The 13517-nt window shown below is 45.7% G+C and overlaps 1 protein-coding gene across 4 annotated transcripts in view; it reads left to right on the top strand.

Annotated features, from left to right (window-relative positions):
* Positions 1 to 13517, top strand: part of LOC118619300 (transient receptor potential cation channel subfamily C member 4 associated protein) — an 84211-nt gene that overhangs the window by 59268 nt on the left and 11426 nt on the right. For 3 of the 4 annotated variants that reach the window (XM_036245983.1, XM_036245981.1, XM_036245984.1), the window contains 4 exons: positions 3652 to 3818; positions 8665 to 8796; positions 10515 to 10573; positions 12738 to 12839. In XM_036245983.1, the coding sequence (XP_036101876.1) occupies positions 3652 to 3818; positions 8665 to 8796; positions 10515 to 10573; positions 12738 to 12839 (460 nt within the window). The remainder of the gene's footprint in view (positions 1 to 3651; positions 3819 to 8664; positions 8797 to 10514; positions 10574 to 12737; positions 12840 to 13517) is intronic. The other variant, XM_036245982.1, reaches the window with a different exon arrangement.

Below are 13517 nucleotides of genomic sequence, written 5' to 3' on the forward strand. Positions count from 1 at the left end.
TACCAGGAGAAAGCAGTTAACAGAAATGGCCTGAGAGAGAGATCAGATAATACCACTTAATGCAAAAGAAAGTGTAAAAGAACAAATAAAGGAATTTTAAAAACACAGATAGGAAATAAAAAGTAAAAATGCAGGAGTAAATTCAACTTTGTCAATAATATTAAATGTGAGTGGATTAAACCACATTCAAAAGACAGATTGTCACTTTGACTTTTTTAAAAAAGATCCAATTAGATATAGCCTACAGGAGACATACTTTCTATTCAAAGATAGAAAGAGGTTGATGCCATGGCCGGTTTGGCTCAGCAGTTAGAGCTTCGGCCTGCGGTCCAGAGAGACCCGGGTTTGGTTCCCACGAAGGGCATGTACCTTGATTGCAGTTTGTCCCCGGCCCTGGTTGGTCGTGCGGATGGCAACCACTCGATGTGTCCTTTTCACGTCGATGTTTCTGTCTCTCTCTCTCCCTCCCACTCTATCTGAACAAAAAAATGAAAAAATGTCCTTGGGTGAGGATAAAAAAGAGGTTGAAAGTAAAGAATAGAAAAAGATGTATCATGCAAAGAGCAACCTTAAGAAAGTTGGGGTGGCTGTCCTAAAAGTGATCTTAAAACAAAAAATGTTATCAGATAAAAGGGGACATTTTAGTAATAAAAAGGTAAATCTACTGAGAAGATATAACAGTTATAAACACATAGGCATCTAACAACAGAGCCACACAAAAAAATAAGTGGAGCAAAAATTAACAGATTTGAAAAGAAATAGAGAGTTCAATAATGATAGTTGGAGACTTTAATGTCCCATTTTCAATAATGGATAGAACAACTATACAGAAGCTCAACAAGCAAATAGCAGACTTGAACAATACTATAACCCAACTAGACTTCACATATATATATATATAGAGAGAGAGAGAGAACTATCTACCCAATAATGTAGAATACACATTCTTCTCAAGTACATACATAACGTTTTCCAAGGTAGACTATATGGTAGGCTATTAAAAAAACCTCAGTAAAGGTAAAAGGATTAAAATTGTATAAAATATGTACTTCAGTCATGTGGAGTGATATTAAAAATTGATGGCAGAAAAATTTTGGGAAATTCACAAATATGTAGAAATTAAGCAATACCTTTTTAAATAACTGATGGTTCTCCCTGGACAGTTTTGCTCAGTGCTTAGAACTTCAGCCTACAGACCCAAGAGTCACGGGTTCAATTCCAGGGCAAGAGCACATACCTGGGTTGCAGGTTTGATCCCCAGCCCCCGTGGTGGTATGTGTGGGAGGCAACCCAAGATATGTGTCTCTCACATTGATGTCTTTTTCTCCCTCTCTCCCCTTCTCCCCCTCTCTTCCTCCTCTCCTCCCTTCCACTCTCTCTAAAAATCAATGGAAAAAATATTCCTTGGTGAGGATTAACAAAAAATAAAAAGAGCATGCTCCAGAGTGCAGTACAGACATAGGGTGGTGGCCACTTTAATCAGTTCAGTGGAGCTGAAAAGGTTTGGAGGGAAGTGCAGGCCTCTTAAAATAGTTTGCCCATCCTCATCCTTGGGACTTACCTTGTTGCTAAGCTCTGGACATTACTTTGGGGACTGTTTCTTAAAAATACCTATCCTAGAGGTTCTTATCAGGCCTGTGCAAACCAGGCACCAAAGGTTGGCAGTGCCTCAGGGAAGAGCCCAAGTTGCCTTTGTCTGTTTCCACAGACATTTATTCTGTGCCATACGCTGCCCCTGCTCCTTCCAGATCCTTCCTCTCCTACAGTCACCCCAGAAACCCCTGAGCTAAATGGTGAGGACACAGAGGCTTTCAAGGCCACACAAGTGTGCAGCCGAGGCAGGGATCTACATGATAACTCTGTAGATTCTTTTCACAGATTTGTTGATTCTTAACTGTTCTGGGAGCTGGGCCAAGGAATCCCAACATAGAAATTCAGTAATTATGGTATTTCTCCCAATCTGCAGGGAAGTATATGGGAATAAAATAGAATTTTCTCAATTAGATTTTCTCCAGTAAATTTTTCTTCTTACGTCTTTGCCCATTGTAACTTTAGTTGTCATTAAGAGCTTGCAGATTAAAAAGAAAAACAAGTAGCAAGCAAGCATCACAGTTAGTTATTTTTATTGCTATTTAGCATATATGTTGCTTACATATGCTGGGCATTGTTTTAAGCACTTCCATTATATTAAATCCTTTAATCTTTGCAACATTGGTTAGAGATAGGTACAATTGCCATTATCCCTATTTTACAGATGAGGATGGATATGGAAGCCTAGCGACATCAGCAACTTTACCCAAGGCCACCCAGCTAGTGAATGGTAGAGCTCAGGTCCAGACTCAGCAGTCTGGCCAGAGTGTGCTCTTAACAATTCTGTCGGTGCCTCAAGTTGTCCTTCATTTGGCAGCTGGTCTTCTTCCATAGTTGTGATTTTATATTAGTGATATTGTATAGCTGGAAAAAAATAGTTCCAGTCTGTAGAGTAGAGTAAGTTAGGTTCTTATGAAATCAACATGCAGAAATCCCCATAACTTCTGCACATACCTAGCCTGGATATATCTGATAACCACTGCTCTGTACCATGAGGGTTTTTTTGGCTTTTGTAAAAGGCCTCTAGGGCAGCAATTCTGATAGGAGCTTGAAAGAACCTTAGTAATGACAATTCACCTGTTCCTCTTTAAAATGTGAGGGAAACGAAGGGAAAGTAACTCCTGACTCTCACCAGTGACCTTTTGTAATAGGGACCTAAGACTAATGCTTCCCAAGAATCAGTTGCTGGGCTTTTCTTGTGTTCTCATTTAGTCCTCACAGTAACCCTGGCTGTCCACTGTGGCACTGCTGTTATTCCCAGCTTACAGCAGTCTCAGGCCTAGTTGAGGAGGTGACTTGCCCAACCAGCAAGTTGTAATTCCAGAGCCCTCAGTCTTTATCACTTTGCTGTACCACCTTCCTTACACCGCACTCCTCTGTGGCCAGCATGGCCCTCAGAGACTTGTTAACTGGGTAATAGAATAACAGGTGTTTACCTAAAGCCCAAAACACAGTGCCTGGCACATTATCAAATGAAAACCTGCTAGTAGATAATATGTTCATCTGTACCAGTAGTATCAGTTGTGATACCCAGTCTGTCTTAGAAAGTTGAACCTTAGAAAAGTTTAGAAGGTTCTTTAAAAAGGGGTGGAAATCTTCAAAAAGAATTTCTCCCTCTCTTTCAGCAGAGCCCCTATAGTTGGTTTCTCTAGGCAGAGAGATCAACTATTCAGAGTCGTTTGTGACCTGAAGAGAGTTTGACACAATTTGCTATTAGACATCTGTCTGGGCTCTTTGGGGGTGGGGGCAGGAGTCTGATGGCGGCAGGAGAAAGGAATATGGAAGTGAGGGCTCGTGTTATTGCATTGGCTGTGCAGAATATTTTTAGTGTAAAAGTTGATGAGCTAGAACTGCAGAGTCCATTTTTCTGAGTTCCTAATCTAATCTGTCCCCTGGGGTCCTGGAGGGAGTTTTGTGGCTTTCAAAGTCTCTGTCAGGGACTCATGGCCCACCCAGTCTAACAGCTTATTTACCTCAAGTCTGTTCAGAGCAGGTTTGAGGGGAAGAAACATGTTTCCTCACAAACAGTGACTCAACCCTCTCTCCTGGTGGCTGTCTCAGCCTCCATTGTGTTCCCTCCTCCAGGGTCTTCTGAGGAGAATGGCCTGCCTCACACTTCAGCTAGGACCCAGCTGCCTCAGTCCATGAAGATTATGCATGAGATCATGTACAAACTTGAAGTGCTCTATGTTCTCTGCGTGCTGCTGATGGGGCGTCAGCGAAACCAGGTGGGCCTCTCCCCCACGTCTCAGAATGGAGTCGGGAACAGATGCATCCCGGGTATCTGGTGTGCTGCGTACTCTGCCTCTCGGCATGGCACTCTAGCCCAGCAAGCACTGGGGCTGTTTCCCTTTTCTCTGTTTTACACTGTTTTACAAACCAGTCTGACTCTAGAGCTCAGTCTTTCCACTGTGCTTTGCTGTGGGCAGCATTTCTAGGCAAAGCATTGGTGCCCAGGGCAGAGTAGGCAGCTTAACTGTGTTACCTGACCTTGTTAATATGAAGAATAAAGGGTCAGTGACTGGCGAAATGACTCTCTATAGATGCACTGGAGGAGTTGCCAGTCTGATGGGGGCAGGGGTTAGTGGGCCAGAGCCTTCAAGTAGTTCCTAGAGTAGGGAGGAGCAAGGGCCCATAACCTACAAAGGGAGGAAGGGCTTTGGAAGTGTGCAGCAGTATCTTTAAGGTAGAGGGGTAGCCCTCTTCTGTTAGCACTCCATCTCCTAGGGATAAATCTAGGCATGGGGGAAGGGATTACAAGGGGAGGGGAGGCTGGGACTTCAATAGTACTTATGCACCTTTTTGATTCAGACACTGGACTATCATAACAGATTTGTGTGAGCTAGGTGCAATCGCCCCACTTTACAAGTGCGGAGCAATTTTAGAAGGGGTAGACAGGAAAAAGGTGACATCTGGTATGGCAGTGTCCTGAAGAGACTGAGGGAGCCAAGCATGCTGACCCCCAAGGCAGCCCACCAGGTAGAAGGAGCAGGCCCCTGAGGTGGGGGCATGCCTGCTGGGTTGGGAGACCAGTCAGGAAGCTGGGGTTTGGGGGCAGGGTAGACTGGAAAAGCAGTGAGGAGAGGAGGGCCGAGGGGTTCCCGGCAGCCAGGTTGCATCAGCCTTTCATGGGCCATGTTAAGGACTTGGGTGGTCACTCTGGGTGAAATGGGAAGTCATCCCTGTGGCTGCTCTGCAAAAGAGATGATAGGAGCTAGGACCTGCATATTGGTGGTGGGCGTGGTGAGAAATGCTTATATTCTGGATCTGTTTTGAAGGTAGAACAGGTAGGATTTGCTGTAGTTTGGATGTAGGCATAAGAGAGAAGTTGAGTGTGACTTCCTTAACTCCTTCCAAGGTTTTTGGCCTAAGCAGGGGGGAGGATGGATTTGCCATTTACTGAGATGGTTAAGGGAAGTAAGGTTAAGGCGGGTAAGAGTGGAGGCACAGGTGAAGGGAGGTGTCTATTAGAATTGACAGACACCTGGAGTTAGGGGTCAGGTCAGGACTGGAGGAGGTCATCAGCATATGGTTGGTATCTTAAAAGCAGGATCTGCTCTGACTCAGCTGTTAGAGCCTCGGCCTGCGGTCCAGAGAGACCCGGGTTCGGTTCCCACTAAGGGCACGCACCTCAGTTGCAGTTTGCCCCCGGCCCTTGTTGGGTCGTGCAGGTGGCAGCCACTCGATGTGTCTCTTTCACGTCGATGTTTCTCTCTCTCTCTCTCTCTCCCTCCCACTCTATCTGAACAAAAAATGGAAAAGTGTCCTCGGGTGAGGAAAAAAGTAAAAAGGAGGGTCTCACTGGGTGAGTCCCACCCTGATGTCCACAGTATTGGGGTTTCTTCCTTCAATGTGGAATGTATTTTTTATTAAAAATAAGTCATAATGTCTTACATATGCTGAGTGCTTTTACTTTTGTGAGGCACTATTAGTTATTCATATTTGAATTTTCAGGTATTTGGTAAGTTATACGACAACAGCTGGTGACCCTTCTGCTCCCCTCACCTGATGCTTGAGGAAACCAAAATGCAAAAAGCACTGTGCTCTCAGTCGCCAAGCATCGGTAGAGGATTTATTCTTCAGATATCTTCAGATAGAGTAGGAGGAGGAGAGAGAGAGCGAGACATTGATGTGAGAGGGACACATCAACTGGCTGCGTCCTGCACGACCCTGACCAGGGCCGGGGACGAACTACAACCAAGGTACATGCCCTTGACCGGAATCGAACCTGAGACTCTTTGGTCCGTGGGCCGACACTCGAACCGCTGAGCCAAACCAGTCAGGGTGCATCGGTAGAGGATTTAAACTCTGCTGCACTGACTCTTCTGTCCCTTCACTATAACAGTTCCCTGCTCTCCGACCCTTCCTGTTACCAAGCTTCTGTGAGTCATTGTGGTCTTTAGTTAAACTGATTACACCACTGCTTCCTGGGTGAGACCGTGGCTGGCCTCGAACTCCTGCCCGACAAAGAACCAGTGCTGTGCTGGCTCATCTTCATTTGCAGTCAGCAGTTACTGAGTTCCTGCTGTGTGCCAGGCACTGTGGGCACGTGGACTCACAGGTAGCAAGGGAAAGAGTTTTCTTGGCCAGGCCTCATGAAGGCTCCTTCAAGAGTGGCCTTACTATTGTGCATTTGGGCCAAGTTCTGTGACTAGTCTTGGCTAAAGTGAAATTACTAGACTAGAGGAAATGCTCACCACATCCATAAATTCCATCCTTCTGATGCTAATGAATATAATCAATATAGCAGTCATTTTTTCTGTTTTTAGCATATCCTATAAGTCAGGCCCTGAACTTCCCCCCACATTACCTCATTGATTTCTTTCAGCAATTCATTTCCCATCAAGGGACTAGGTCTCAAAGAAGAGCATTGCCCAGAGTCACAGAGCTTTCTCAAACTCTGGACGAAAAATGCGTACCTGTGCTAGGCTGGGAAGGGGCAGGCTTTAGGATCAGAATCCCTGAGTTAGGGTGACATTTTCACCACTGCTTTGCCTGAGGCGGTGCTGCTGAACTTCCTGTTCCCCTTGTCAAATGGGGATTCATAAGTACTGCTGCTGTACTTGGGTATTTACATTTTTTTTTTTTTTTTTTTAAATCCTCACCCGGGGACATTTTTCTGTTTTTTTGTTCAGGTAGAGTGGGAGGGAGAGCAGAAGAGAGAGAGAAACATCGACGTGAAAGGGACACATCCAGTGGCTGCCACCCGCACGACCAACCAGGGCCGGGGACAAACTGCAACCGAGGTACATGCCCTTAGCGGGAACCGAACCTGGGTCTCTCTGGACCGCAGGCTGACGCTCTAACTGCTGAGCCAAACCGGCCAGGGCACATAAATTTTTTGACTTTGTTTATACCATGACCCTGAGAAGAGGTTATAGCTTTGTTTTGTGTTGTGTGAAAAATTATTTTTAGTGGGTAAAAAATTCACGTAGTTCTGTGTTAAAGGGTAGTAGTTCGGTATTAAAGGGACAAGGAAGTATCAGTGAAGCCTTTCTCCCCTCTGATCTTGAACATTCTGGTTCTTCCTCAAGCATCTAATTTTACCAGTTATTAATATATCCTTTTAGAATTCTCTGCTTATAAATGCAATATATTCCTCTCATTTTTTAACATAGTAATATAGCACGTACATACTTGCTTTAATATAATGTCTTGGTGAATATTCAATTCACTGCATATAAAAGACCTTGATTCTTTTCTACTGGTGTCATACATCCCATCAAATGGATGCACCATAGTTTATGCAACTGTTCCCCATTGATGGAAGGATAGGCTATGTCTGTTTTTTGATATCACAAATAATACTGCCATGAATAACTTTGTAGAAATGCCATTTAGTATTCATATGGATCTGAGAATAAATTCCTAAGTGTAGAATTGCTGGTCAAAGGGACTATGCTTTTGTGATTTTTAGGGATACTGCACACTGCCCTCCCTCTCCAGGCACCTCCAGTGCCCTCCCACCAGCAGTGTGGGAGTATGCCTGAGGCCCAGCTCACCAACACAGTATTCTAAAACTTTTCTTCTCTTCCCATCTGAAAAAGTACAAAATTAGGTGATTTGAATTTCTCCTAATATTATAAGTAAGGCTGAGCACTTTTCATATATTGAAGAACCTTTTATGTTTCCCTGTATGTATCCTATGTCCATTTTTTCTGTAGGATTGGTCTTTTCGTTTCAGAGATTTGTAGGGTTCCTTATAGAGGAAATTCGCTTTTTGCCTGAATGTGACACAGGATTGTCAGTATGGTCCCATCTGTCGTATTTAACTTGTGGCTTTGCTTATTGTGAGTTGTGCCATGCAGAATTTTTAAAGGTGTATAGGGTTGAATTCAACAATTTTCTGTTGGCTTCTAGATTTGGTATAATACTTTTCAAAGTCTTTTTCAGCCTTTCTCTGTTTTTTCAGTCCTCACCCAAGGATATTTTTCTATTTATCTTCAGATAGAGTGAGGGGGGGGGGGGGGGGGGGGGAGAGAGAGAGAGAGAGAAACATTAACCTGAGAGACACATCAACTGGTTGCCTCCCACACGACCCCAACCAGGGCCGGGAACGAACCACAACCAAAGTACATGCCCTTGACCGGAATTGAACCCGTGACTCTGGTCTGCAGGCTGAAGCTCTAACCACTGAGAAAACCGGCCAGGGCAGTCTCATTTTTTTAAAAAGCCTTTGCATAGATTTTTCTAGGATCCTTAGAGTTTCATTTTATTACATTCTTATCTTGCCTCCAATTGAAATGTATTCTATTGTGAAACATGAGGGGCATTTTTATTTTAATGATATGCAGAGGCAGGGAACAAATCAGAAAGGTTAAGGAACTTGCTTAAGGTTACACAGTTTGTAAGTGGTGGAGTTAAGAGACAAGCCCAGGGGGACCTGGGTGCAGCATCTCCTAGGGTGTTGTGAGGATTAATGAGCAGGGCAGGGAAAGTGGATATTTTCTGTAGGCCTCAACACTTCCTACTAACTGTTGGTTGCTAAGGTTGTTAGTGTACCAGCATGAGGCTTTGCTAGATCTTTTCCTCACATTAGTCTTAAAAATGCTTTTGCCATCCTACCCCTTCTAGGTTCACAGGATGATCGCAGAGTTCAAGCTGATCCCGGGGCTTAATAATTTGTTTGACAAGCTGATTTGGAGGAAACATTCAGCATCTGCCCTTGTCCTCCACGGTCACAACCAGAACTGCGACTGTAGCCCGGTGAGCAAGGGACCCTGGGGACAGATGGGCTTTAGTTGCCAGGAATAGTTGTTTCAAGACCTTCTCTTCACCCTTTGAAATCTGTCTTTTGAGTAGAGCAGAAACTGCCAAGTCTTAACCTATTAATTCCATAACTGGAAACTACCTTAGGGAAGTGTCCAACCCTACTCCTCCACCTATGCGGAAGTCCCTCCAGCTCCCTTTTGTATGCCTCAGAGATGGGGAGCTCACTTCCCTCCAGGCAGGGCTACCCACTCCATTATCTAACAGCAAGGTTTTCCTCATTCTTTGCTCTACTGCGCTGCAATGATATCCACTAGTAGTTCTGCCTTCAAGAAACACACACCACCAATTCTCTGCATCCAAAAAGGGTTTTAGGATGCTTTCCTTAAGGGGTTAACGGTTCTCCTCTATCTTGTCTCTGTCACAGTGCCCTAGAGAGAGCAATGAACTGGGAGTCGGGAGACCTGTTGTGCCACTCAGCCCGTTGGGAGAGCTTGAACGAGTCACTGAATCTCTTGAGACTCTGTTTCTTGCAAAAGGAAGATCACCCTTCCTTGCCTGCTAGCCTCAAAGGCCACATTGAGGCTTGGCCATCAGCATGAGGGGAAAGTGTTCTGGGACCTTAAAGTGCCACATGGCTGTCTTCTGAGGATTTTCCTCTGTGCCTTCTCTTCCGGTTTACCATTTTTCTCTCCGGCCTTATCAGGGTTGCCTTTCAGTCCATCTATTTGAGGTTTTAATTTTAAGTGAATATATTTGGCATTTCTAGACATTCTGTTTGGCTCTTTGTCAAAAACTACTTGGTCCTTATTCAAATTATGTTAATGTTTTGTCCTGTTGCATTTTCTCTTTTTACTTATTTGTCACACACATGTTATGGTCTCTTTTGGAGTGCTCTTGGGGTACTGATTCTTGTGTTTGAGTCTTCAGACTCAACTCAGGGTGGACCCTTTCCTCGTATTCTGCAGTGTTTGTGGAGAGGTCACCTTTAGGGAGCTTGTTTTCCCGGTAAGTGCCTGTGTAGCGTGGGCCCTGGAAGTATTTCTGTAGAGCACTTTGCTCTTATCTGCCAGGTACTGCAGGGCTACCATGTCCCAGGGCAGGTTTTCATGTGGAGTATCTTAGCCCTACTACTCTGGTCTGCGAGCCCGGGGTCCTGCTTCTCCTGGATTCTTCTTCCCCAGCAGCACCTTGACAGAGACAGGCTGCTTTGCCAGCTCCCTACACAGGCATGTGGGGGTTTCTAACCCTTCTTTCACCAAATGTATACACTCCCCAGGCTTTATACAGGCCCACGGTTCTGTCTGGTCCCTGCAGAGCATTAAAACCCAAGCCCTGTCCTGAGTAAGTCTTGTTCTCAGCTCTCCACCATCAGCGCTTGTGCTCAGTGCTCTGAACTCAGTCCTTTCATTTCTGCGTCCTATGGATTTTCCTTCCTTTCTTATGAACTTAGCCTCACATTTAAAAGAATTTCAGTTATATTTTAATCCCTATGTTAGGGTGTTTTTAGCAAGAAGAGTCCACATTAGCTTAATCTGCTGTTGGCCAGATGTGGAAGTCAACAAAGAGTTTTCTGACTAAAGCAAAGTCCTCATTGTGCCTGAGGACAGAGGCTCAGAGAAGCAAAGTGACATGCCCAGGCTCTCACCACAGTGTTTGTTTTCTTTGGAACATTGTGACTATGGTTTTAACTCAAGGGTGCACATGTATTTTAGGACATCACCTTGAAGATACAGTTTTTGAGGCTTCTCCAGAGTTTCAGCGACCACCACGAGTAAGTACGAGCTGTCCCTGGAAGGAGAGTCGTTGCTCTGTCTTCTCTCCTCTTTGTCCCACCGCTGACCTAAGAAGCTCAGGAGGAGGACCTGGGAGCCATGAGAGTCACTGTCGCCACAGATGGCTGCAGTCCATGATACTATATAAGAGCTGCCATTTGCCCGGCCCTTCCTTGTGCCAGACACCACGCTGAGCTTTCCCTGAGCCCTCACAGCCACCCTAGGAGTTCGTACAATCCCTCAAATGTCTGTCCTTCTGAACCAGGAGCAGACAGCTTGGCTATTTATTCTCAGGGGCCACAGGAACCTCAGATGAGCAGAGGGGGCTGAGTATTGGCTTATGGAAGAGATGGGATATTTTTCACGTGAACAAGAAGGTGTACTCTTTCTTTTGAAACGCATTCTGTCCTCTCTCTCTTTTTTTTCTTTCGGTAGAGTGATTGTCTACTATAAGGAAAACAGTGCAGGAGGGGAGGGGTGAATGGCAGCTAACCCATGACCTTGGCAGTAGAGAGACAGTGTAGCAGGGACCTTGGTGAACGGGAATGCACAGGCAGCCACTGCTCAGTACCAGCCAACTGTTGGTGTACAGGAAACGGGGCCCATTGTTGACTAGCCTCTGAGTTCTTATCCCAAGGAAAGACAGAAATTAAGATTAATATGAAAGGTCCAGCTTTTTAAATGTCAGTTTAAATTCTTTTGAAACAATGTACAAACTAACAGAACATGCCTGAGGACAGGTGTGGTCCTAGGGACCGCCACTTTGCAACTTTGTCATGTTGACCATCCTCTGAGAGCTTCTCTGTCTGAAGGCCTAGGGGGGCTCTGGGAAGTGTGCAAACCCTCTGATAAATGACACCAATGTGTTCTGAATATGAACTTTATTCCTGAGGAAGTGGGTCCCTAATTTTGATCAGACTCTTAAATCTGAGCACTTCTGTATACCAGGCATTGCTAGGCTCTGGGGAGACAGAGATGAGTGAAAACAGCCATGGCCCCTGCTCTCATGAAGAGCACAGTCCTCGGAGGGAGAGAGACGTTAATCAGAGAAGGGTACCACTGAATTTGCAGTGACAGTGGAGATGGCACTGAGGAGGAAAGGAGCATGGGTCTATGAGAACCTTTGACAAGGGGTCCTGACCTGGTAGACGGTGGTCAGGAACACTTCCCTGCAGAAGTAATTTGTCAGCTGAGACCTAAAGGGTTGATAAAGGTAAATTGGGTGAAAAGTAAGAGTGAGAAGGTGTGCAGAGGCCCCTGCAGGAGGGAGCACAGTGCTCGGAAGACCAGTGTGGCTGATAATGCAAATTGTGGGGAAGAGGGTCCCAGGTGAGGCTGCAAAGGTTGTTGGTGGCCAGGCCACAGAACCTTATGGGTCACATTCACAGACTTGGATTTTATACATTCCAAAGTAGTGCAAAACTGGGGGAACGTTTTTAACAGGTGATTGACATCACATTCCCACGAATATCGCTGCGTGCTGTGTGTGGAATTGATTTCTGGGGGGAGAGCATTTAGAAAGCTGGCTCTGTCCACACAACTCGGGTGATGACAGGTCTGGATGTAAAGGGTGAAGGAGGGAGTGTCAGGTCTGTTGGTGGGGATGCTGGGATAGGGCCAGGTCTGAGAAGTACAGACATACCTCAGTGTTATTGCAGGTTTTGTTCCAGACCACCTCAACAGAACAAGTAATGCAATAATGCATGTTGTAATCTTTTCGCTGGTAGAGCATCTTGCCTTCAATTTGTTTTAAAAAATGCACCATCTGTGAAATGCAATAAAGTGAGGTATGCCTTTAAAATGATGAGTTTTGTTTGGACCTGTTGGGTGGAAGTGCCTTTGAGAATACACATAAAATGTTCAGTGGCAAAGATAAGGCCTGAGATGCTAAGGGAATGGTCCTTGTTAGTGAATGTGGCGATGGGGTGTGGGAGGTTGGGGCCAGGGAGACTCCATAGCCTGAGAGCCTATTCCCACCCCCCACCCCACCCCACCCCCCCCACCCCCCCCCCCGTGCCAGTTCAGGGGTACAAGATGTCGGGGGAGGGTACGTGGGGATTCTCAGATTCTCCCCTTCCATAAGAAAAGAGCAGGGAACTAGCCTGGTGCTGACCTGGCAGTCCCAGATCCTGTCCTTAACCCCTTGCAACCCGTTTGTTTCAGGAACAAGTACCTGCTGCTCAACAACCAGGAGCTGAATGAACTCAGTGCCATCTCTCTCAAGGCCAACATCCCCGAGGTGGAAGCCGTCCTCAACACTGACAGGTCAGCATGGATGGGGCGCAGCTTTGGCCTACAGTCCACCCTGGCTGCCTGTGGGCCTAGGGGCACACAAACAGGTGCACGCAAGTGGGCATACTTGTCCTATCTCATGCACATGTAACTACAATGTTCTGAGAGCTCTTGTGTTTGAGGGACTCTCCTTACATCACCTGCGTTATGTCATTGAAGCCCGACAGCAGCTATGAGGGAAGTGCTATCATCACCTCTACTTTACAGATGGGGGAGCAGGGTTTTGGAGAGGTCACCTGCCAAAAGTCATAGGTTCTCTGCCCCTCCCCTTGTCTCTCACCTTTGCTGACATCCCCTTGATTTAATGGTGGCAATTGAAGCTAAGCAGGACCAACAGAAACAGCCTCCTCACCCTCAGCAGAGTCCCATTCGCTGGGTTATACTTGCCTCCTCATCTTGAATCAGGCAAGGAGATCACAGGCTCATAGGGTCAGGGCAGGAAGGACTATAGCCAGCAACAAAAGTCATAATTTTCCAGCTTTTTTTTTTTTTGAGGGAGCAGAACTCTGTTCAAATGAACAGTCTCACACTAATGTCTGTAGAGGATAAAGTAGGGCTGCTTTATTAAAAGAGAAAGTTTGAGGGCCCAGAACCCTTGCCTGCTTCCCTTTTCTTCCCCATGACTTGGCCTGAGTCATTTTCTCATCTCCT

Source organism: Molossus molossus, unplaced genomic scaffold, assembly GCF_014108415.1.
Source record: "Molossus molossus isolate mMolMol1 unplaced genomic scaffold, mMolMol1.p scaffold_m16_p_6, whole genome shotgun sequence".
NCBI lineage: Eukaryota > Metazoa > Chordata > Mammalia > Chiroptera > Molossidae > Molossus > Molossus molossus.